The sequence below is a fragment of the Protomyctophum bolini genome (genome assembly GCF_963924005.1).
Source record: "Protomyctophum bolini genome assembly, chromosome: 3".
Lineage (NCBI taxonomy): Eukaryota > Metazoa > Chordata > Actinopteri > Myctophiformes > Myctophidae > Protomyctophum > Protomyctophum bolini.
The window spans coordinates 29,598,623-29,626,070 of NC_137864.1; the positions used below are offsets into that span (position 1 = coordinate 29,598,623).

The following is a 27,448-nucleotide window of genomic DNA, read 5'->3' on the forward strand; positions in this document are numbered from 1 at the left end:
GCCACCATATGAATATTGTCAAGTGTTTGAGAGACATTAAATGGCTGTGTTCCAGCATTCTAAATGGGTGCTGCTGTACAGCTCTCAAGATATAATTGCCTGCAGCATCACCAATGCAAGATACATGTAAAACAAATCCATATAGAGGAGGGATATCCAACAGAGGCCCTGCATGGGGATTGGGGACAATAGAGACGACAGAGGACAAATTGCTCACAGGAGGACAATGGCTGTAGCGCGTTCTCACACTGATAGGGAGGAGTCTCTCGCTGTTGCCGGCTCGCCTCTCCCCAATTGAGAAAGGATTTACAAAGGCTATTTTTACCACTGGAGACACCTGACGCCAGCTCTGCCAAGCCACGCCAGTTGCCGTTGTTTCATCTCAGTTTCATTTCGAGATCACAGAGCGAGGAGAGGGCCATGTTTGTCACCGGCAGAGTTTACAGTGGTCGGGCTCCACCAAAACAAACTGGTCTCGGTTTCTTAGAAATTGCCAGTTATTGTTTACGGCGCCTGCATAGTCTGTCTGATTGTCACAATACAGCCTTTGAAGTCCTGTTCAGTAGTTTAGCATTGCAAGACACCCAAAGATGGAGAAATGCGTTTGATTTGATGTGCAGTATATTTCTGAGGGGGCGTAATTAGCAATGAGTCATCTTAGTACCTTCGCCTGGTAACACTCTGGCAAGACAGAAATGAAAATAGCATTTTGACAGAACTGGAAAAAATAAACAGCCCTCAAAATATCACAGATCAGACATTTGGTGTACCAGAAAGAAAGTAAGCTAAAAAAAATAGAGCAATTACACACAGCATTAATTTTAGTTCTAATGGGGTCTGGGACACACGTTTACCTAAGATTGGAACCATTTATCAAAGTTTTAGAATGATGAAATATTTTTTATTTTACATCTCAAAAGCATGACGTGCCATGCACCAACTAGTCTAAATAATAATATGCATACCGTAGGTATAAGCATAACAGCTGGCCTATTCGAATAAAATTTCAACCAAATATTGACAATAACCTGACAAGTAAAAATCTCTCTTGAAGAATCAATTATGCTTCAGGCTGGGACAATATATTCTTCAAAAGCACCATGGGTGAAATGACCCTTTAACATTCACGAGTGCTTCGTAGGACATGAGGCCTGAGCTCCTCTCTAATTAAATTTACTATACTGCACTCCCAACTGTGATGAATGACTTGTTTGGCTTTGAGAAAACTCTTTCCCCTAGAGCGCAGCTCATCTCCCTGTGTGTGTGTGTGTGTGTGTGTGTGTGTGTGTGTGTGTGTGTGTGTGTGTGTGTGTGTGTGTGTGCGTGTGTGCGTGCGTGTGTGTGTGTGTGTGTGTGTGCGAGTGTGTACACACATGACAGCCAGGAACCAGCATTTCGATCTCTGTGAGTTATGGCGCAACTGGGGGAGGGGGCCGTCATGGGCCCCAGTTCTTCACCACCTCCACACTTTCTTTCTTTCTTTAATTCTCCAGAGACCACATATGTTTTTTTCACTCTGCCATCTTTTTTCCCTTCTGATTTTTGCTCTCTCCCTCTCGTCCCTCCTAAAAATTGCCTGAGTCAGCAGAAACCTGAGGAAACACAGGGAGCAGCAGACTCCTTCTCTCTCTCTCTCTCTCTCTCTCTCACACACACACACACACACACACAGAGGGGCCTTTTTTCCACCCCTCACTCGCCGTTCTGCCAAAACTCTCTTTTCTCTGTAGCCTGACTCCCTTTCTCCTCTAGCCGACTCCATTTCTCCTCTGCCCTACCGTTGAGGTATGTGGGAGTTGTTTGTCTGACTACATGGAGTTCCTTGGTGAAATGAAGGAGACAGACTTATCTGAGACACAGATATGATGGGTCTGTTTATTTTATGCTCCTCCCACTCCATACTGGTTGTACATTGTACAAAGTGCTGAGTGTCATCCTATTTTCTTAGACTTTGTACCAGGGTTATGCACCATCTGGTCCAATTGCAATAGCGCTATCTATCTGCAAATAAGTGATTGTAAATGGTGCAATTACTGATGCGTTAAAACGTAATGGCTATGGTCAAATAATATGGTCATCAACACTAAAATCCCCACAACTACTATTAATACATATTACCGCAACGCAGCAAATCGAGACAGCAGAGACTGTTCACTTATATTCCATGGGAGTTTGTTTAGTTTTAAATATATATTCTAATTTATGGTTAGACCACGCCCATCCGACCAGTGGTCGATTTGAATGAAACTTTTAATGTATGTTTCAGGTATAGGTACTGTACAAGTTTTGTGATGATTGGCCCAAGGGTTATTGACGCTGGTCTATTTATATGCTGCATGAGCCACATCCTTTTGAAGTTCAATGGTCAGTATTTTCATAACGAAATGAGATATCAACAAGCAATAAGGAACAACATGTTTTTTATTAAGTTTGTTCCAATAATGATCAACAGGGAATTTGGTTGCAGTTGGACCTATGGTTTAGGAGGAGTTTGTTTAATTTATTTTACCAAAAATTCAAAATGGCATAATATCTAGATGGACTTGAGTAGTTCTTGAGGCAAGTATAGTAAGGAGGATACAGAAGATAGATGTCTGTAGTGAATTTTGTGTAAATCACTCCCGGAAACATTTTTACCTTTAATTCAGGCTGATTAGTCTCATATTTGTTGTGCGGGTAAATTCTTACACTTTTAGAAGTTAAAGTAACTTTTATTGTGTACTACAGTACTGTCTCAAAGGGCAATCTATTGTGGCGTCCACATATTAGTTTGCGTCCATGTGCCAAGTTGTAATTTGGCCTAACATGCAAGAGGCCATGCAGTAATTCCTCTTTCAGAAATAAGTTATGGACACACGTGGAACGGTACAAATGACGATTAGTGGTTAGGCTCTGAGGGTTTATCCTCACTCACAGTAAAGATGGCTAACTAAAGCAAGCGGAGGGTCCGTCTGACATGAGTGACATACAGTGTGGAGAGCATGCAAAGTCAAGAAACTAGCTCCAGCTGGACTCCAGAAAACATCTCCCAAAAGAGGTCAACTTGTGGAATTTCTCCACTTGGGGGTCACTATGTGCTCAGAACACATTGGCTCCAGACAGATCAGGCTGGCCTTGGCTGGAACATGACTGCTCTGACTTGTGTAGACTCACAAGTCACTAAGTCAGTCTCTAAGCACAGTGCTCAACTAGAGACTGAGGACAATCTCACAGTTTTCATTGTTAAAACTGTGTGGAAAACAATTAAAATAGTTTACTGCAGCCCTTCATATTGGGGTGTTGACAACTTGACTGTTGACATGATTGGTTTCCAAAGCAATGGGTGTAGCTTTGTTAGCGGCTGTTCTCACTGCCATTGGGTTTAGACGTGACCAGCACGAAGATCTGCCTTTGCAAGACTAAGGAGTTAGAGTTCTATGCCTAATTCATACTTTGTTGTATGACAGTGTCACTCTGATTTTCAAATCAGTATTGATGATTAATATTAACAACCACTGCTTCTCTGCACGCCAAATGTTATGGTGTTTTCTGATTTGTTTTTCATTGTAAATCCAGTGTCCATGGCCCAAACTTTCCTCACGGTCACAGTGCATTAGAAGTTTCAAATTGAATGGAACTAAATGAAACAAATCAAATTGAGCTGATTTCAGATGGAATCAAGGCTATGTATGACGTAAACAGCCTAATGCACGCATGAACATGCGTGTTGAGAGATTTAAGGAGGTGAGTGGGTGCATGCTGCAGACCCCCATCATCTCAGTGAGAACATTCTCTCCTCTGTCTGGGGTAACAGGCCTGCAGGCCATGGCCCACCACATTTTTTTATGTCAGTAAACCATTTTCTTTCCTGCACCCGATACCACACCTTGTACACTGTAAAGTACATTTCAGGCTGCATTTAAACAAGTTATGAAACACCAGCATAATAGAAAGATGCCTTCAGGTATGCAAAGGTGAAAAATGAAAAATTATGGAAGAAGGCAGCAAGAAGAGGAGAGACAACATGATTTTTAGTACAGAGTTTGCTGATAGGTCAGATCTAGTAGGGCTTAATTATATGTGTGGCCATTCAAGTTCAACGTAGCCCTGATGTTGGTGCAAGATGAAAAAAGTACAATTAAATAATAACTTTGCTCTCACAAAAGGAGAGGAGAGGAGACTGTGTGTTACGTGACTGCATGGTTTCCTGGTTTGTGTGTCGACCAAGCAGTGCTGAAATTCAGGTCAGCACAGCGCGCACATGTGCGCACGAACACACACACTCTGGAATGTTGAGTTAAGTAACAGAGGGAGCCTGGGGGGTGGGGGCGAAGGGGTGTACTGTATGTCACTAAAGCAGTAGGCCATGTATAACTAGAGCACGTTGCACACGCAGCAACATTTGTTGCTGTCTGCAGTCAAATATCTGACGCGACATTCATTTGCCGCAATATTGGTGATAGTTCTACAAGCTCACAACAGATGCTATAAAGCATGAATCAAGTGGGCTTTAGAGAGACGTGCTAAACAGTCTGCCGATATGCAGAGCAACACTAGCTGTCAGCTGCATCGACCAGGACCTGTTTCCCGGGAACACGTAGCCTCACTGACAGTGATCCGCTGAAACAGTAGGCTCCTGTCAAGCCACCAGGTTAATGCGTGTTAATCATTGACAAAGGAGTCAGCATGAAAGCAGAGCTGTCTCCTCACGTCAACGAGGAGAGCTGTGCTTGTTTGAGCTGAGCCCAGTTGTGGCAGCTTTTGTCTCTGCACAGTATTTTGGGCTCCTGTATGGTTTTAATTTGGCATATATAACAAAGTGCCGATATAGTGTTCAGAGTGACTGTCACATAAGGACACATAGGTACTGTACAATCCCAGCAACCGTAAATGTATACATCGCTAGCCATGTGTCCTATAGCAAAGTGTCCTTGTATATGGCACTGACCTTCTATCCAGCACCAGATTCACACATGAACGCGTCAGTCAGTCCAACTCCCACCAAGGAGCTCCTTCTTTCGTTATCCTTTCTATTTGCTCACACATTCTTCTCTTGCTTTATTACACTCAAGCATCTGTTTTCCAGCAAATACAGATGTAGTCGGGCTAAGCACTGTAGGAAAATGAGCTTTCTTCTATACCAACCATATTTTCTTTTCTTTTCTTGGGGCATTGTTTTGGTTTCAGGGGGCAGGGGAAGAAAAAAAAAGAAGACGATGGAAGAAATCTAATAAATCTAATTACAAGGCATTCCCAAGAAGCATGGCTCCACATGGAGATTTCCAATTTGTGCTTTGTGGAAATACTACCAACGAGAGAACAACGCAACCACTTCATATACTGTAGCAGCTTCCTGTTGTTGAGGAACCACTTGTAGGCTGGCCTGGCCTTGCACTTTCTTTTTCTGAAGCAAGGCATCGTAAGAGCTGGGATCCAAGTTTCTGTTGGCTGCAGAGCTCGCGTGAGAGAGACCAAAGTCAGTTGTAAGCTCTCTGCCCGTCCCTAGTCAGCCAGTCAGGCAGGAAGTGTGTGTGTGTGTGTGTGTGTGTGTGTGTGTGTGTGTGTGTGTGTGTGTGTGTGTGTGTGTGTGTGTGTGTGTGTGTGTGTGTGCTTACAGGGCACTGGTTGTCTGTGTGTCTCAGTCTCATGCTCCCCAGTTGTCAATGTACACACAAAACAGTCTGTGGGTGTGGCAGCACCATCGATGACAGAAAACAAACACACCCTCCCAGACATGGGACAACAAATGTCTGTCTGTCTGTCTGTCTGTCTGTCTGTCTGTCTGTCTGTCTGTCTGTCTGTCTGTCTGTCTGAACTTAATTAACTTAATTAACTTAATTAAAAATACAAACAGAAGAATTGTGCTACTGCTGTTAAAATATATTAGAGATAAATATAGATAAGTGATAAATATGGTGTGGGGGCAGGGGCATCATTCCATTCTGGCAGTTTAACACTAACAGGGCATGTCATCCATATTGATTTGCATTTTGTCCCCGCCTCTTTGATTGATTATCAAAAGACTAATGTACATTAAGTCACTAACTCTTTGCACTCTATCTTTTCTTGCAACACTTTGCGATTAATTCAGGCGAATGAGCGTCATTTATTTGTGTGCCAATGCGTCCTCTTGATGATATTATAACTTAAGTATAATGAGAACACAGCAGGGTCCCTCTGGGCAGACAGAGAGTCACTGGACACCGCTGTAAGAGGTGCAGTGGATAGGGTTGTGTGAGGACACACCGGCACAGTGCTGTACTGCTGCTGTCACTCTGCCAAGAGCCTCAGTTCCTCAACAAGTCACCAACATTGTCCCACAGCCAAAACGGCACTCAGCAGCACTAGGGCTGAGCAATATATCAATATTATATTGATATTGGGATATGATATGTTGTGAGCTAGTAGACCTGCTATTTGTACTATTTTAGAAATGTTATATTACAAATTGATATTAACACCTCTGTTTGGTGTGTGTGTGTGTGTGTGTGTGTGTGTGTGTGTGTGTGTGTGTGTGTGTGTGTGTGTGCGCACGCACACACGTGTGTGAGTGCATGCGTGCGTGCGTGCATGGGTGTGTGTGCGTGCGTGTGTGTGTAGTGTGCCTGCTTGCCTATACCTGCCTGCATGCCTGCGTGTTGAACTAGTGGCGTTGAACTTGGGATAGAGGGAATAATGTTTTTCTCTGAACTGGATCTTTGATATCCCGGCACCACAGTGTGTGTGTGTGTGTGTGTGTGTTACTACTGGACGTTCTATCTTCAGTTCAATAAAACACGGAACAAACACCTACTGTGCTCTGCAGCAGGGTAACCCTCCGCCACACTGCTAGGGCAGTGATACTCAACCTCAGGCCCGCGGGACACATCAGGCCCGCGGGAGCATTATGACTGGCCCACCAATGAAAATCTAAAAAAAAGAAGAAAAACAAATCTCCTGTATCCCTATTCCCTGACATAATTTTATAGCTAAACGGACAGAATTCTATTTTATTTGAATGATGAAACCCAGCTGCCATTAATAGTTGGAAATGGAAATGGAAATTGCGGAAATGGAAATTGCGGAAATTGTAATTGCGGAAATTGCGGAAATGGTGGAAATGGAAATTGCGGAAATGGAAATTGAGGAAATTGCGGAATTTGTGGAAATGGTAATTGCGGAAATTGCGGAAATGGTGGAAATGGAAATTGCGGAAATTGCGGAAATGGAAATTGAGGAAATTGCGGAAATGGAAATTGCGGAAATTGCGGAAATGGAAATTGCAGAAATTGCGGAAATGGTAATTGCGGAAATTGCTCTTCACTTATAGCTATCTATTTTCAGGTAGATTGTTTTATTTTACTCCGTCAGCCATATCACTACTCATTTTTTTCATGAAAAAGGTCATAGCTGGGTAATCTATTTTCAGGCAAATTGTGTTTATTGTATTTTATTTTACTCAGCCATAACAATTTATTTTCTGTTAACCAACTTGCTGGCTGGCAGGCAGGCAGACAGCTACTCATAGACAGGCAGACAGACAGACAGCTACTCATGGAGAATTGGACAGGCAGGCAGTCAGACAGCTACTCATAGACAGGCAGACAGACAGCTACTCATGGAGAATTGGACAGGCAGGCAGACAGCTACTCATGGACAATTGGACAGGCAGGAAGGCAGACAGCTACTCATAGACAGACAGACAGCTACTCATGGACAATTGGACAGGCAGGAAGGCAGACAGCTACTCATAGACAGGCAGACAGACAGCTACTCATGGACAATTAGGCAGGCAGGCAGACAGCTACTCATAGACAGGCAGACAGACAGCTACTCATGGACAATTAGGCAGGCAGGCAGACAGCTACTCAGACAGGCAGACAGACAGCTACTCATGGACAATTGGACAGGCAGGCAGGCAGACAGACAGCTACTCATAGACAGGCAGGCAGACAGCTACTCATAGACAGGCAGACAGTAAGACAGCTACTCATTGACAGACAGACAAATAACTACTCATGGACAGACAGACAGGCAGGCAGGCAGGCAAAGAGCTACTCATGTTATGTTATTATGTTATTATAACAGCTACTCATGTTATGTGCAATAATTTGTGCAGTTATGGAAACAGCTCTTTGTGTTTATGCAAGAAAATGTAACACATTTATTTATTTACATATTGTGTGCATGCACATTGTACTTATTTGCGAAAATAAAGCAATTGAAAGAGAGAAGTTATCAAGTATCATTAATGTCGTAATTTTATCTACTGGCCCCTGGCCCCTTGCCATTTTTGTAATGTGGCCCATAGGTAAATCTATTTGAGTATCCCTGTGCTAGGGGATAAGAGTTGGCTAGTTGTGTCAGAACATTGAAACCTTACCGTCTCTAACCCTTTAACACCTCTGTCTTACAATAATGACCATGTCACCTGAGCTCACACGTTCAGTCAGGGATTCGATCAATGTGCATTGTTTCACGCACGCACGCACGCACACACACACACACACACACACACACACACACACGCTGCCGGAGCTAGCATTACATATACTATACAGGTAGGGCCTATTTCCTCCTTACAGGAGAAAGGAAACAAAAGAAAAACATCTAAAGTGCTTTTTTAAGTAAGTAAAATGAGGCTTCAATTTGTTCCGAAGACTTTTGTCACTGCTGTGTGCACGCACTGCACAGTGAATGAATGAATGTTGCATAATGTCGAAATGACCCCACACTGTGAAATGGCAGCGCTCTACTTTTTTCGTATTTTTCCACTCTCAGTCTGTATGTCATGAGAGCAGGACCTAGTGACTTTTGTCTCTTATTGTGTTATGCCTGTATTGTGTACAACCAAGTGTCTTTACATCATTTTTGTATGTAAAGTTCTTTGGAGTCCTAAATTATGTCAGCAAATTGATGATCATCACAAGCTGTACCTCTTTTCTAATCAGACTCTGTCTATTGTGATTGGTTGATTTATTTTCAAATGTTTGTATATACCGGTAGGTAACTCTGTCAAAATGCTGTGTTATCCCTGAAGAAAGTCCGGAGGGACCAAAACGTTGCCTTAATAAAAGTAAAACTCATGTACTCAGTTAACTGCGACTGTCAATGTGTGTGTTAGTTGGTTGGTTGGTCACCCCAGGCAAGCCCCCCAGGTCATCGTGACATCAGCCCCCATATATGGTGCCCAGGTCATCGTGACATCACGTGACATCATCAGGGATGGATATCCCTGATGTCAATGCGACCTGCTGTCGCAGTTAAGCCCATATACTGTATGGAGATCCCTGATGTCATCAATACTGGCTAGCAACTCTACATCTGACCTCAAACCTCAAACACTTACATCTCCATATATGAATATACTGTATGTCATAACCTGTTCTGACATTCCATGTTGATCCTTCCCCTTCCATCCTTCCTCTTTGATGTATATTCAAGACACTGCCCCCGCTGCCACCCTTAGATGTCCATATATGGAGCTGACCTGTTCTGACATTCCATATTATGTTGATCTGACCTCATCACACCCTGTACACTCAAGACACGCTCCATATATGGCCAGTGTGGGCGAGGTCACTTCTCGCCCTCAGGCGTGTTACTGGTATTGGATAAAACATTATTTTGTTTTTTAATTATTTTTACAATTTTCACCTACAATGACATGCCCAAAATATGGTTTCCATGGTTAAAGTCATTGCAGGAAACAAATGAATTGAATCCACCCAGTCTGAAAACTGACCTCCCATTTAAACACTATACAGCACAACAGCACAATCCAGGGTGTTAACTGAAAATGTCTGAATTGATGCACAAGGGTTTATGTGTGGCACTTATTTTTTCTCTTTGTGCTACAGTACAAGGGTTGTAGGCTACACTTGATCTGCTCATTTACTGTCATCAATGTATATCTTTGTTCTCAAAGCACACCAAAGCAAACTCTCAAAGCAGACACTTTTGTTTTGATGTAAATGTCCTATTTTGTGGCCACAAAGCACTCAGTGCAGAGGAAGTTTTGTTTCTATTTTAACATTACACTACTGTATTTTATACAACACTGACAAAGCACACCTTCTTGCGTGCGGTCACTTCCAGAGAACGGAGGATGAGTACGGTCATTCTCTGGAAACCCTATTGTTTCTCAACCGGAACTGGCGGTGTGTTGGTGAACACCCCTTGACAACCAACAGCCAACCGCCGTGTTGTTTCGACTAGACAACAGCTAGGGTATTCTAGCCAGCTTCTCTCTCCCGGGTCACACAGAAGGGATATGTCCATGCATGTTCTCTCAACTCTCCGTACACGCGTCAATTACTCACTACTCTCAAGCAGATATGTGACTGGCAAGCCCACTCCGCTCTCCAGACACAGTGTCACGTAACACATGCATACTGTAACACACCCACTCCAGTCACAGACAAACAGACTGATACGGAATAACATCAGCTGTAGAGGCCCAATCGAAACCACTCTATTTGTAAACATGCAGGCGACAACGTGAATCTCAAACCGGTTCTTATAGTCTCCGGGAAACTAATCCATGTCTTGAAATTGAAAAGGCCAGACACAACGATTTCTGTTGTCCAGAGGCTGTTGGGTGGAACCAGCTCAAAGCAGAGCTCTATCTGCTTCCTGTCGAGAGACCCCAGTCCCATTCACACACGCACGCAAGTGTGTGCGCACACACACACACACACACACACACACACACACACACCTTCTTTAATATGTGATGTCACTTTGTCTCAACGTTGACTCAAAACTGGGTGGAGTAAAAAAGAACACGCAACCTCTCTCTTTTTGCAAAGAGAGAGAGAGAACCGTTTATTTTGCGCAGTTCTGGAACAAACATGAGCGACATAATCACTGCATGTTTATTGATAGAGAGAGAGAGAGAGAGAGAGAGAGAGGGAGAGAGAGAGAGACTTTCAAAAATGTGTTTTTGTTGGGTGTGCACATGGCATGGGCACTATAATGGGCTTATTTTGATTGACAAGAAGAGACAGACAAGCCTCCAATACACACACACACATGCACGTGAGCGTGGGTGTGCAGACGGACACACACACACAAGCCTAATGTGCAAGATTAGAACATTGTAACTGACAGGATTCCCTCTCCCTGACCATACAAGGCATTGAGTTTTCACCCAACAGACAGATCTAATAAAACATGAAAGCAACTCTTTGAAATGAGATTACAGAATCAGATTACGGTCCTTCTTCTGTTCAGACAGAAGGAATTCACACATATTCTGAGCCCCGGGTCTCATCGTTGTCATCTTGAGTAAATTGGCCAAAGTGCTTCAAGTGATGAACTAGCCAAATTCGAAATTCAGTAGGCATTGAAACTGATAACAAAGATTAACGACACACAATGAGTCTGCAGGGAGGGAGGAGGTTCAGTATCTTGCTCAAGAAGCCATGGTCACTGATGTGGCATGGTATCAAGTGCTAGGCCACACAGTATGAACTGACCATAAGATAAATATAGGATAGGCTAGCGCGGGTGTGCATGGACGCACGCACACACGCACACACACACGCACACGCACACGCGCACACACACACACACACACACACACACACACACACACACACACATTTTTATACACATTAACAAAGCTTGTCAGTAAAACCAATATCCTCTGTTACATGCTCAACTGGGATTGAACAAGCCATCTCCCGTCCTCATTAACTGCTCTTTTTTTCTATTTTTTGAGCGGCCGGTGGAGGCACTCCAATGCACAGCTTTGTGTGTATGTCTGTCTGTCTGTCTGTCTGTCTGTTTGAACACGGACATGTCCGTTTGAGCACTAAATGTCCGTGACGTCATGTTGTTGACATCATCAGACGTCATCATTGTGATGAAAGGCACCGCTCACTTCACACAAGTGTGATTTAAAAAAATGCTCCCTGGTTGAGCAACTGGGCATTCCCCACGAGCCTCTGTGCTCTCCGTGGTCACCTTTTCTGCTCTGTCACTCATAGATCTATTCCAGTTCTAAAGTGACAAACCTGGTCATAGATGGTAGCCATCATGAAACCCTTACATTTCCACCTGGTGAATTCCCCCAATAAATACATGATCCAGGATTACCACTGGGGAAAATCAGAAAATCGGAACAGGATCCACACCACAATGGATCACAATATTGTCAAATTAATCCAGGACTATAGTGTGCACTGACCTCGGCAAGTTCACCCTTCCTCTACTCTAGACATCCTCAGTGGACATGGCCTTTGATGAGTTCAATAACATACTGTTCACAGAGATCTAATTCTCATCGACCAGAATGGAAAAAGCACCCTGGGATTTTTGTGTTATCCTTTTAGCATAGCTTTCTTAACTGTAGCTGCCATACTGTTTTAACATAAATGTGTTAATTAAGTAATCAATCAATCAAACTCAACCTGACCCCTCGTGGTGTCAGTTTGTGGTGGGGGTGGATGTCATTTTGGTGGTCACCCTTGTGTCTTCTGTTAACTTGGAGACCTAGGAACTGTCAGCAGTCAAGAATGAAAAGAGGCTCTACCGTTCAGTGAACTGTAGTTGGTTTGGACTGACTACAAGAACCTTGAATACATCAGTTCAACCAAGCAGCGAGAGTCCAAGACAGGCCTGGTGGGCTCTGTTCTTTAATAGATTTGACTTTTCTCTTTTATACGTCCAGGATCTAATCAAACCAGATGCACTACCCTGCATCTACCAAGCTGAAGGACATTCTCTGTGTGGATGTAACTCTAATTCTTACACTCTTAAAAGTAATAAGAAATGTTGCTGTGTAGAATCCATCCTAGCAATAATTCCTTTGTGAGTCTCACGGCACAAAGATGAGACATGAATACAAACAGACTTACTGACTAATGTGTGAGACATGGTGGGAGGCAGGGGTGAACAAACAAAACTAGCATGAAAGTAAAGGAATAGGGTTATCATCTTACCTGTGTTTCTCCAGCTCATTGTGCGATGATCTGAAAGGGTCAAAATAAACAAAGATGAAGGGTGAGTGCCAAACTTCCATCAAATGAATACTGTAATCATAATACCTCTAATATCTTTTGACATGAAGAACTGCAGACAAATACAAAAATGAAAGTTAGGGATGAGAATGATGCAGCAAGAAACCCCTCCCCTCACCACAGTACAGGAATGTCTAAGTTAGTGGATGTTTTAAGAAAGCAGAACAGATGAAAGCTAGGCCAGGTAGCAGTGGTACAGTAAAAGGTTTCCATAATTCTTTTTATTTGATAAACAGAGATGAAAAAGGTTCCCCCATATATTTACACAGCTCTTAAGCTTTGACTAGTGAGGTTAACAGTGTAGTCTTAAACCTAATTTATTTGCTTAATTTCCATATTCCGAAAACAACTGTTCAAACGCCTAGCATGATAGACTCTTTCTGGGCTGATTATTGTACTGAAACACTGCTTGCCAACGGAACCCATGACAAAGTTATGGTGCCCGCAACAAGGATTCAGTTGCCTGGCAGAGGGTCAAAGACTGCAGTGTATATTTGCGGAGAGAGAGGCTTGGATATGATGGCATGAAAGAAAGTGAGGACAGAGGCAGACAAAGAGATGCAGACAGACAGGCAGGCAGACAGACGGGGAGAGGAAATAGAAACAGGGATAGAGGAAACAGAGCAGAGAGCGACAAAGTGAGCTTCGAGGAGAGGGTAAGAATGAGAGGGAGAGAGAGAGTCAGAGTACAGAAGAGGCAGCTGACAGAGACAGAAGGAGCCATAGAGGACAAACAAGAAAGAAGCAGAGAAACAGAAGGAGAGTCCATAATCTTAACAAGGCCAGTGTACCAAATATGGCGCAGGACTTATTTGCCGGGAAACAAATGATTTGCAGTGAGAAACCCCTGGCAGCATAGGCTACTGTGTGTATCAACATAATAATGTTATGTAACAATGACACAGATTTGTCATGGATTTTATTTATATACAAACATTTTAAGCACATCTAGAGTGACAACTGAGCCTCAAGCAAGGCCATAAACCCCTACTTGCTCACTCACTACTGAGGAGTGAGGCCTTGCTCAATGCAGCCTCGACAGGACTGTCATTTGAATGCTCGTTCAACCAAAACATCTCTGCCCATCTTGTATGTTTTCACTCAAAATCTCAATCTTCCATGTCACGTGCAAAAACAAGTGCATTATGCTATGTGCCAGAATGTGACGTCTGCACACGCCCATGCCCATACACCCACACGTACAGTACATGCATGCACACATACCTACACATACCACACAAATACGCCCTAATGCAGACAAACACACCCACACTCACATACACACACTGCTGTTGTTGTGGGTAAGTGCTGAGCAGACAGCACTAGTGGCGCTGACATGGGTACAAACCCATGGGTCAGTCTGGTCATCTGTAGGAGGCCTAGAAACACTCTGTAGTGTTCCAGAGAACGTGGGCTTATAACACGGAGAGGACGCACATATTATGATGTGGACACCAGAGTCAGCCCAGGGCACTGCATCCCATCTGATTCAGAACAAAAACCTCTGTTCATCTCACACACACACACACACACACGTACACGCACGCACGCACACACACACACACACACACACACACACACACACACACACACACACACACACACATACACGCACGCACGCACGCACACACACACACACACACACACACACGCACACACACACACACACACACACACACACACACACACACACACACACACGTCACACACACACACACACACACACACACACACACACACACACACACACACACACTGACTGTCATGGATACGGAGGCAATAAAACCAAAACAGGGGCAGCAAAGGGCCAGACTGACTGACAACAGACAACAAGCCTTTTCACATTTTTCTCAGAATATTTAATAACCCATATGCATGCGAAGCAGTGGTTCCCACAGCTGGGATATCGAGCACAAGCTCAGGCTGGCAGATGTATGTGACGGTGACCTGAACATTTAAGAAGGCAGTGCCTTTGCCGCTGTCAAATAGTATGTTTCCTCTCTCTGTCAACTGACAAATAAAGTAAAAGCTAAATTTAAAATAAAAAAAAATGTAATATGAAGGGGCCTAGCATGGCCAGTCACCACGTTCTGCAAACCCACAAGGGGTTTTCCTTTTTTGAGGCCCCTCCTATGCCCAGCTTTGTGTGTTAGGTTAGTTTAGGTTAGGTTAGTGTGTTGTGTTAGGTTAGGTTAGAGGGAAGGAATTCGTATTCAATTCTGTGGTTGGTCTTGGCCTGGGGTACACATGATATTCAATTCTATGGTTGATCTTGGGGTACACATGGTCTTCAGGTAAATTAGAAGACCCAACCACATAACCACATAACCATTGATAGAAATGCTCCTTTATTTTCCAAGGTCTCAACAAAGCATACAGGAAGTGCATCTCCTCTGAGTGCAGTGGCCTCATTCAAATATATAAACTGAAGAAACACGACAGGCAAAGCTAGTACTGGGAAATCATACTGCGGGTTGTAGAGGTTGTCTGTCTGCATGCAGTAGGCTACCTATATTAACAACAAGACAATGCACACAGCATGTCATGTCATGTAAAAGTCCCTGTCTGCCATGCAAATGATTTAATGGCCTGACATCATAAACTCAGAGCTGATAACCACAGGGCATAAAGCCTAGCTGAGTCATAAGCAGGATCAGCCTGAGAACTATAACCTTACATCAACTTTCATAACACATGGATCCTATTGCACCAATAATAACCCTTGTATATTTTCAATTATCAGTAATGACAACTTAAGTCACAATCCCTTTTTAGTTGTTTCATAAGGTTTCTAATACTATTTAAGTTTCTAAAATTACTCTGATATGTTTGTGTATACAGTAATGTTCCAAATATGGTCACATTTGCAATAATATATTATTATTATTTATTATTTATTATTTATTATTTATTATTTATTATTTATTATTTATTATTTATTATTACAGTGCAAATGTCTGGTTGTTTGCCATTTATTTTAATAATATTTAGAATGAACTAGACAAATTGCAGTTTTATGCTCTCTTCTTCTAACTAAAAAAAAAATACACCCAACTTACAATACTGTACATACGTGTAGAAATAAAGGGTTGGAATGTGGACATGTTCATCCAATGCATTGCCTATACTGAACTGTAGATCGAGATATGTAATACAGCCTAGGCCCCTAGGGAAAAGGCAGCTACACACGCTACTACAGGGGCTTGGCCTGTCAGCCAGGAGTGCGTGCTGCTGTTACAGCCACCACACCCACCTGCCAAACCCCCCACCCCCACTCATACATCGACTGGCTAGTGGCTACACAGACTCACACGCACGCACAACTCAGAACTCACTGTCTCAGACACTCCTTAGTCCTTACCAACAAAGATTTCTCAAAGTTTATTAAGTGATTATTATTACTAGCTTGCGCAACTTGCGATCGCGGTTGCCGTCGATTCTGCTCTGTTATGATGAACATACCGGGGCCGGGCCGAGGCAGGCACAAGGAAGTGACTGGGCAGAGATGTCATGTGAAAGAACATAAAAAGTCAAACACTCCCTTCAACTCTGTCTGTGGAATTTCCACACTAAACTCTGGCTATAGACTGGACTGCAGGGCTTCACCTTATTTCCCCTAAAAACTGGACAATTTAGGGAAGACATTGAGACTTTGAAATACTCGTCCGCGGCCGCCAATCAGTTTTGTTTTTGTTTTACGAGTGACTCAAAACCACAAGTGTTGTCGGTGTGGGACTGTGGGTAAAATATTGAATACGAAATGATATAGTGAGCAACCGTAATTGAATGCAATGTGATTTCAGTGTGTGCACGATATTATAGCGGGGAAGGTTTGTCAGAACGAAAAGCAAGTGAGACAGACAGACAGACAGACAGACAGAGAAAAGTTGACAGTGTACGCGTGGCAGTGTTTATAAGGGATCAAAACACAGAGCCAAGCCCAGCAGAAAGATGGCGTTTGAATGGATGGTGGTGTGAATAACAGAGCGGTTCAAACTTTATCTATAGCCTACTGACAACAACAACAACAAAAGATATTTACCTATTGTTCTGAGTTTTTCTTGAAATTGGCGGAGCTTTCGTTTTCTTTCTGGAAAAGTCGCTATTGTATGGTAAAACGGACGCGTAACCATGTTCTGCCTCTATGACAAAGTAAACAAAATTACGTGTTAATTTATTGCAGTTGTTGCATGGATATGTATATACTCAGTAATTTGGGGAATGTCAAAAGAACTGTCAAATGTATATGACGTATAGATATAGGGAAACAACGTGCGTCTCAGTCATCATCAATCGTGGTCAATAGGCTAGTGAAAAATCTTTCGGTAATCATAAAATATCCAACGTTACGTAAGCCTGTACTTTAGATTATAATGTCATATTTGACTGTTTATTAACAGCATCTATCTGCCGTTACGAGAGGATAACATTGTTATTATCAAACTCGTAAACAGCAGTCGGTCTTTCCACTAGACCAGTAGCCCAGATTAAAACATAACATTCAGTGCATGTCTGCAACCTCAATGCTTATTACACAAATTATACACATGTCGTAAATAAAATACTTAAAATAATGGGTGATAATGCAAGTTTCTGCAACACATAAAGGCTGCAGGGTCCAGTTTTGCATCCACTCCATCGCCTTTTAAGTGACATCATAGCTGCACTATGGCAGAGCACGTTATAACTTCACATTGGATAGAAGATGTTTACCCCTTTTACAATTAATAAGTCTTATTACAAATATTCACTAGCATGTCCTGTCAACTTGACAGTTTGGCATGAAATACCTCTGTCTCTTCTTTCCAAGTATTCTGCAGCCTCCAGCAGAATTAAAAGAGAATTAAGTTCCATCTTCTCGTCTTGTTACAAAAAGAGTAGAAAAAGCGATCTATTTACAAGTGACATAAAAAAAAAGTATTGCAGTGATGGAATGAAAACTAGAACCGGTATAGGTTGATATGAGCGTCTATAATCAGTTCTGAGTCTTGAGGACTCCACCAAACTAGAAGTCATATCAACAGCGCATAACTAAAACTCCGGGAGTGATTGATCACTCTTCTGCCCAATGACAAACGCCCATGGGCGGGCTGTCAGTGCAGCTTTTAGCTTATAGTTGAGCCGTTTGACATTGAGGTTTCTCTTCATTGGCCAGCACGCCAGAGTAATGAGGTAGAAGCTTCACTGGCATACCCTAGCAACAGAGCGTGTGACCCCGCCCCCTCAGAGTCCATTGGTTTGACACAAAGATAACTACATGGTGATTGGCAAAGAGGCATTTCGGGCGTGTCTCGATATTGAACTTGGCTGTTGTTTGGGTTGCCAAAAAGTGTGTTTTGGATAGTGGAGGAAGTCACGTTGAGCGTGTGTTGAGTCAAAGCAAGGAGTAGAGTATTGTTGTTGTTGTTGTTGTTGTTAGTAGTGGACTGTGGTGCGGACGTGGGTGGTGTTGGTGCGTGCGTGCGTGCGTACGTGTGCGTGTGTATGCGTGCGTGCGTGAACTATTATTTAACTTTTTTAAAACATTTTATCAGCTGAAGATGATAAATGAATAAAAATGATATGCAGCTTGATTCATACTCCTTTTGCTTGCAGACAAGAATTGATTTAGCTACAAGCAATGCTGCATATATTAGGTGTAACATTTTGCAACAACTATGGTTATGTAGTTGACCTTGAATTAAAGTTAAAAAAAAAAATACAAAAATTCAGTAGGCCTAATTGGTTAAAGTGGCTGTAGTCTCTGAGACAGACTGTTGACTCCGTCAATATCAAATTCAAGGAAAAGAGGGTGCTGTTTTTCCTTTATATTTTGACGATGGGTTACCAGATTGAAGCGGTAGCCTGTAACATTAGCTGAGTGGGGAAGGGTTGGATAAAAATGATGTCAGAGCTGTACTACTGCACATAGGCCTGTAACACATGCACACAGGGTTGGACGTGGGAAATTCCAACCAGGAACCAGGAATCAATTTTGAAGCAAAGAGACTCACAAAAACTCATTGAGATAACAGTTACAACTTTCATTATCTCCACCATGACAACAGTCAGTCCAAGAGGCAGTGAATAGAGTTAAAGTTTTTAACCCCATCCGTGTGTCTGTCTTTGCATTCATCTGTCTGTGCGTGGCTAATCTCAGACAGCAAAACAACTGCCGTAAAACTTTGTATGCACACTCCCATTAGGGGAAGACTCCTGGTGGCGCTATAACAGGCCACTTAACCTTTTGGCCTCTTGAAGTTGTACAATCATCAAGATGTTTTCCTGGTTGGATTGGATCATGACACGCCATTTGCCGATATACCCCAAATTTGAATGACACTTTGGCCCCTTTTCCACCGGTTGGTTCCCAATGGGAACCGGTTCAGTTCTTTTTGGTTTTTAGTCCATGAGCCAGAGCTCCAAAATGTAAACGTTAATTATGAATTGAGTGTGCAAAACCATACATATATTAGATTATTATCACCATGAAATTTCCCCAATTGAGTACTTACACGAAGACAATGATTTATTGTATTACAATTTTTACATTTTTAAATATGCAAATGAGGCATTATGTAGGAAAATATGCAAAATAATCGAAAATAGGATAAAGCTACTACTGTGGAAGGGTTATCATGTATTAATTTACTTGTATTAATCCTATAAACAATTTAATATAGGGTATAGTTTTCCCACCAAAACTGGCTCATGGACTAAAAACCAAAAAGAACTGAACCGGTTCCCATTGGGAACCAACCTGTGGAAAAGGGGTCTTTGAGGGGCCTCTCTGTACAACAGATTTCACTTAATACACCCATAGGGGGTGCCACAAGTAGCCATGGCTAGCCATGTGGCCCATAGGTCAGAAGCCTATATCAGTATATCCTGTTTCTGTAGCACGAGGCAGCTTGATGTACAAGTACATCCCCCAGCCATGATGTACAAGGACACCCCCTGGACGCATTACACTAGTATGTCACAGGGAGTTACCCACAATCCAGCCTTTGCTGCTGAGTGCCAAGCAGGAAGGCATTGCATATTGCGTACCATTTTTATAGTCTTTGGCACGACTCTGCTTGGGATTGAACCCAGGCCTCCCAACTCAGGGTGGCCACAAATCACTGTTAATTGCAGAAACATTCAAGCATAGCACAAGCTAGCATGGCAAAACCTCAAAAACTAAAATACTTGGTAAATGCTAGTAAACATTTTGTTTTAAACAAAATGTTACAATATGTTAACCTGCATGTAAATCATGTAACCAAACAATGAGTTTTCAAAACATCTACATGGCACAATAACACAATACAGTAGTAGGCCTACAGTACAGCTGGCATCACGTCACACTTCATAACAGGCACAGCACTGTACAACATCACGATGAGACACAACATGCACATACAGCACAACTCAACAACAGTACAACGCTGCACAGTGCAACAACAACTCAACATATAGCACCGTGACCACACAGCACACTGAGCACAGTACAAAACTAGAAAACGTGCCCTTCTGTGCACAGGTCTCCACAAGGAGGATAGGAGTGTGTGTGATGTTTGGCAGCAAAATGTTTAGGAGTAATATAAACAGGTGTTTAGGCTGTGTGTGTGTGTGTGTGTGTGTGTGTGTGTGTGTGTGTGTGTGTGTGTGTGTGTGTGTGTGTGAGACGCGACTTGGCCTGTTGTAGCGCCACCATGACGCTGATTTGAAAACTGTCAAGTGGCATTTCTTCCTCAGCCTATTAGGAATATGCATGCACAGTTTCACCGCAATCAGATGCTGCGTTGAGGAGTTGTGGCAATTTGTACAAAACGGGTACAAAGCAGGCTACTCCTGAAAACTTTAGAAGCCAATCGTAGCCAATCAGGATGGATTATGAGAAATCAAACAAACCCGTCTTGATCACATGACTATATGGAGAGCATGTGTACTGAAGGACTAATGTTAGAAACTGTGTACCGAAGGAGTAATATTAGAAAATTTGTTTTACATGTGTCAGCCTCCTGGTGGCGCTATAAAGAGCAGATGTGGAAAATTCCAGTTTTCCGGTTTTTCCTTGGCCTCTATGGAGTGTACATACAAAGTTTTACAGAGATCCGTGCAGTTAGAGGTAAAAACACTAATCGGCCAGTTATAGCGCCACCATGAGGCTGAGTTGAAAATGTTCCAGTGGAATTTCTTCCTCGGCCTAGTGGGCCTAGTGGGAATGTGCGTGCACAATTTCACGGAAAACGATGTGTTCATGATTTACGGCATTTTATTTGAAACTGAGCACTTCTGCGAACTTTGGAAGCCAATCTTAGCCAATCAGGATGGAGTCTCGTTTCGTTTCGTTGAATGGCTCTAGAGATACTGTGTACCAATTTGTGTGATGGACAAAATCTGTAGGTGTACTGTCCAAAAAATTGTTTTGCACAAAGCGGCCTCCTGGTGGCGCTATAAGAGGCCAATGTGAAAACCTTGGGGCAGAGGTGTGTGTGAGTGTGTGCACGTGCATGCGTGGGTGCGTGCGAGCACACACTCATACAGTAGCTACATACAATACATACATACAATATGTAATACTCTAAACAGTTATGGAAATTGTAAGCAGTTTGTGTACCCTACCCAGTAGATCAAAGCCATGACTCAAACCAAATTCAGCTACAAATGAAACCAGGCAACTTTAGTATCGGGAGTCTTTATTTCCTGTGCTCATTCTGTCTACGTTGTGCATGCATGACCTAGACACAGTCATTATTCCTGGTTTCCATTTTCATAATTAATCATACATTTAACATTTAAGACAATATTTTAGCTCATGCTCTTACCCAGGAAAACATATCCCACTGTAAAATCTATGGGTGTTACTATAATTGACTGGAATTCAATTTTACACTTTCAGAATTATTAGATGAACATTCACAGTATGCACAGTATGCAGTGAGCAGGCAATGGGACACTTTTACATAGGCTATAACCCTGCGATCAATCATTCAGTTACAGTTTGAGGTCTATGCATGGGTTGCATGCACACATTTGTAATGGCCATGCATGGCTTTTTCTTTTGGTGCCCCATCCCTGTGGAATACATTCTCCAAAATTATCAAAGAAGCACCCATGCACCTCCAATCCTTCAAAACCGCTGATCTGCTTTTATCAATTAGTCATGTCTGTTTCTTTTACAGTTTTTCCTAATAAAGATGTTTTTTTGTATTGCTGTTTTCTCCTCTCCCCATGAAAGCGTCTTTGGGTACTTAGATACTGTATGAAATTTGATTATTATTATTAAAAGTTCTGCTGCTCTTGAGATTTTCTTCGCTTACAGACCTCATTCAATAAGCAATCAAACACCACAATACACAATAATAACATATCAGAGCCTCCAGTGTGTGAGAGTGTGCAAACAACACCCACATCCTTGATTTAAGCAGATGGACAGTCAAATTGAGAATATTGCAGTCACAAAAACACAACTGTTTCTTTCTGGTCAGAACTGTTAAAATACAGTTATTTATTCTGTTTGGGACTTACCTCTTGACTTCACCGTCCTGGGGTAATAACAGAGAAGTAATAAACATTTTACAGTTTCTTATCACTGTCACGGGGCAGCCCGTGCCCTATACACACACACACACTGATTAAGGACATTGCACGCACGCACACACCACACAGACTGTGGGTAGTGGGGCAGACAGGTCCATATAATCATATCATAATGTCAATACTGTTGATGTAGGCATTTACAGGATGTACAGATGAAATGATGCACAAAGGGAAAGCATTCCGTTTGTTAACCTGTGTTTATTGCAACCTCAGTGTTTGTATGGCCTTCCCAGTACTGGCACTTTAAGAAGGTGGGAAGGTGCCAAGTACTGTGGAGGAGTAGGGGTGTTCCACAATGTCAAGTGTAAAGTATGTCTATTATCTGTTGAAATGAATGTAACCCCATATGATGTATAATCTAAAATAGAACATCTAGGGGTGGGGTTACCTATTCAGGTTCAGCTGATAGTGTTGAGCTGGTAGATCTACTGGTTATATTTAATTGCTTCTCGGTGGGTGGTAGGATCCTCTCCTATAAAGAGGAGACTGCAGGCAGAGCTAGTCAGTTATGCTGGGGCAGGCAGCATGCTGACAGCCCTGTGAGAGAGCTGCTAGGGCCCATGTCATGGGCATAGCCTAGTGGTGTTTGTTATTTTTCCTTTTTCCTACGTTGTACCTTAAGTATTTTTGAGTTCTTTATTTTGTATTTTGGCCGGTATTATTTTTGCTGTTTGATTTTCCTTTTGTGAATATCGACACTGGAGCTGGAGGTTTTGAGAAATAAAAGCCACCAAAAAGCATCGCTGACTGTTTTTGGAGCCTTGGCCCTCGGGCAACTTCACATGTGGTGGCAGCGGAAAGTAACAACAGTTCAGGATGCCTCCAAAACCACATCTGCGGAACCATCAACAGCAAGTATCATTCGATGAGGAGGAAGAAGAGGGTGCCACAGGAGGAGAGATGGAAGAACAAATCCACACCAGGGTGAGCACTACCTCGGCCCAAGAGGAAACTTTCTCAAATCTGGCTAAGATGTTGGAGACCTAGTCTCAGATGGAGAAAGAGAGGAGGCAAGACGAGGAGAGGGAGCGACAGGAGCGGAAGCTCGACGTACTCACTCATCAGATGACCCGACTCCAATCGGACATGGAGGCGGCCAGTGCACATCCGAGGGAGCAACCAGCGACGGGAGCGCCACCTACAGGACCAGGGTCGGCATCGGGCGTGGCAGGGCCTTCGGTAGCATCTGCACCAGCACAACCACCGCCGGCGCCAATACCTATGGGAGACCCGAGGCTGGTGAGGTTGGAAGACTCCGATGATATTGAACATTTTCTGACGACATTTGAGAGGCTAGCAGTGGTTTACCAATGGCCACGACAGCAGTGGGCCATCCGGCTGATCCCCTTGCTGACCGGGAAAGCAAGAAGTGCGTTTGTAGCGATGGATCCGACCTACACGCAAGACTACGACCGACTGAAAGAGGCAGTGTTGAAGAAGTACGAGGTGAACAGAGACTCTTACCGCCAACGCTTCCGTAGCCTTGATGTGCCACCAGGCGAGTCACCTCACGAGCTATATACACGCCTCAAAGACCTATTCAGCAAGTGGATGAACTACTCGTCTGCCTCCAACGATGACATCAGAGAGATGGTGGTCCTTGAACAGTACCTCAGGGTCCTCCACACAGACGTGAAGATCTGGGTCAAGGAACGGGACCCTAAGACGGCGGAAGAGGCGGCAACACTCGTCGACACCTATGTGTCAGCACACAATGGTCCAGGGTCCGACTCCTACCATTACTCCGGACAGCGCCAGGCGAGGGGTAAGTCTGAGGGTTGGTTCAAGGGGGGTGGTCCTCAGAATAGCTCTCATACCCAGCCTAAGTCAGGTAGACCAGTGGTTCAGGAGCACAGTGACCCAAGGTATCAGCCAGGGTCTAAGTCACAGATTGTGTGTTATAATTGTGGTGAGGTAGGCCATACACGCCCCGTTTGTCCCCTCAAAAAGCACAATTCCACCAGCCTTTGCTATGTCCCTAGACCCGAGTTCACTGTACACCTTGAAGAGCAGCCAGACTCTCCTTTTGGAGCCTTGGCCCTCGGGCAACTTCACAATCACCAATAGCATACATATTATGCATCGCTCTGTCTCGAAGCTGTGTTCGTCTTATCAATAGAAATTAGAGTGGACACTTTTATGGGGTCTAACACAGCTGGATGATTGCCTGTCTTCAAGTTCTCTTTTGCAGGAACCTTATTTTTCCAACATATCTTAAATAATGGTGTGATTAACATGAAACTAAAAACAAAGAAGTGCACAGCGAGCAGCATGAAAGCATAATTTAGGGTTGCTTAAAAAAAAATAGAATGCCTGCAAGGTTTCATCAACTCCCACACAAGATTATTCATATGCTTCTGTGCAAAGTTAACTGATAGCATTGTGCATAATGGTGTCAATTTATTTTACTGCAAGAGATTTTTGCACATCTAACTACTTAAATGACGTTTTCAAATGTATGAATCTTTTCAGATCTACAACCTCACAATGCGTAACACTGCAACACGTCGGTATTTTCCAATGTTCGAAATGTATATAGGGCTGAAGTGGTTAATAATCAAAATCTACAAAGTACCTAGTAACTAAAGTTGTCAAAAAATTGTAGTGGAGTAAAAGTACAATATTTGGATCCGAGATGTGGTGGAGTAGAAGAAAAAGTATTGGAAATCCTCAAGTAAAGTCAAAAATACCTCAGAATTGTACTTAGTTACTTTCCGCCACTGCTATTCAACATTAATCATTACCTGCACTTACACAGGGGTTTGACCTGTTGACATCTTGATTATGCAGTAGCTATGGGGTAAGGAATGATGTTACCACAATGTACAGTAAGCTGTAGAGGCATCAAGCTGACAGTGTCCAGCAGGGATTCACAGTCTTTCTCAAGTATCTCTAGTTGCTGTTGTGGGCGGTCATACAGTAGGCCTACCTACGATGTTTCTGTTACAGGACAGACTATATCCACCAGGCCAAGTCAATCTACAGAAAATAATTACTGCTCCTTCCTTACAGGAATCACACCTTTCAGTTTGTAATTTTGAAAGTTAGAAAAATCATTAACACAATGAAATGTCACAGTTCACAGTTTCAGGTTTCAGTATGATGCTGATGTGAAACTCCTGGCTCCTGTAGCGCAGGACATTAAGCCTCTACAATATCCAACACATAATCTTCTCATTTCCTTTCCCCCCCTTGTTTACTTGTGTTGCTGTGGGTCGGCCGTTTGTTTTGGGATCAGAGCTAATGCGTGGCACACCAGCGCCTGGCCAGTGAAACCAATGGAGGCCTTCCAAGAGCAATCACTGCTGGGGATATGAGCTAAACTAAACTAAAGCATAGGTGGCAATTGTTTTTAACAGGAAATGGAGGAAGAATGTGAAAAGTACATTCTTCCTTGCTGTAATTGTACTTATTAGACCAGCACCACCTACTAGCGGACTAAACCATTTGTCATAATAAAACAATAACATCAGCCATCCAAAAGATGTCTCCAGATCCTTTGACACAGCTCTTGGAGAGGTTACCTACCCCCCCCCCCCAATCAGGAGGGAATCTCTCAGGGACGCAACCCAAATGCTTTCAATGTGTTCTCTGGAAGCCTGAGTGCTTGTCACGAGGGACTCATCAGCCCCACTGCATATACAGTCGTGTTAGTGGCTTGTAAAACTGTTTTCAACATTAAATGGGCTGGAGCCAGCAACAATCACCGCATTGGATGGCTGCCAAGGTGCCAAGTCTGACAGTTTTAGACACTTTGAGGTTTTGCTGTCTGTTTCTTCTATCTACAATGCATATTGTGACTGGAGCTGTTTTTGGTCTCCATTCTACTATGACTTGCTTGCACAACATGAACATCCATGCTGAAACCTTTTTATTTTGTAGCATTACCACTGCACTCTTCACTTGTTTTACACTTTGTTTGTTTGTTTGTTTGATTGTCTATTTATTTATGGGAGGGTGAGCTTTTCATGTCTTTTCAGAATAATAGGGTGACATTAAATGGGGAGAGAGAGAGATGGGGAGTGACATGCAGCACACCATGCAGGGTATCAGGATGGGGACTAGAAGCCACAATGCACTGTCAGGCTACATTGAGCCCAGCATCCAGCCTCTCCTCTTCCTAGATTCTTGCAGGGTCATAAAGTAACAACATATACATATATGTGTTATCTTCATTAGATTATGACTTTACAGAAGTTAGGCCTACATTTTGAGTAGGGGTTTTATGGAGTTCAGGTGTTGCTTTTCGTCTCATTGTCTCTCCCACTGGCTCTGCACCAACATGTGTCTCCACCTGTTCTTGCCTTGCACATAGTGGTAAATAGACTGTAATTAACACTCATAATGCACCATTTTGAGAACGCTCTGACAATTGTTACTTCAGCAGCTTAAGTAATCTGAATTTAGTCCGCCAGGTTCATGAGACTGTGATGATTTAAACGGGCTCATCTGCAGTGTTGCAGCTCATGATAAAGTGTTTCCTTGACAGTGCGTGGCAAATGGGTCTCTGTGTGATCATTAATTAAAGTAGACTGATGGGAGATGGCTTGGGGTGAGGGAGTGATTGGAGAACATTTTATTTCACACTGGATAATTATTTTATTCTTCTTCTGAATTAACAAATCCACGCACGCACGCGCGCGCACACGCACACGCGCGCACACACACACACACACACACACACACACACACACACACACACACACACACACACACACACACACACACACACACACACACACACACACACACACACACACACACACACACACACACACTTCTCTCTGCAAAGCCACTCCGTTACAATAGCCAGAGACTGGCAGCGCTTGGGCTATTCTGCATGTAATCTGGATTAGAGTATTTTAATCCCACTCTGTTACAACAAGCCCCCTCTGAAC

General features: G+C 43.1%; 1 protein-coding gene across 1 annotated transcript in view; it reads right to left on the reverse strand.

Annotated features, from left to right (window-relative positions):
• mxd4 (MAX dimerization protein 4) overlaps window positions 1-17,971 on the reverse strand; it is a 37,796-nt gene extending 19,825 nt beyond the window's left edge. The window contains exons 1-3 of the mRNA XM_080759958.1: window positions 17,774-17,971; window positions 17,026-17,125; window positions 12,906-12,935 (exon numbers count right to left, since the gene is read on the reverse strand). Coding sequence (XP_080616084.1) covers window positions 12,906-12,935; window positions 17,026-17,125; window positions 17,774-17,837 — 194 coding nt within the window. The 5' untranslated portion in view covers window positions 17,838-17,971. The remainder of the gene's footprint in view (window positions 1-12,905; window positions 12,936-17,025; window positions 17,126-17,773) is intronic.
• Window positions 17,972-27,448: the final 9,477 nt, after the last annotated feature.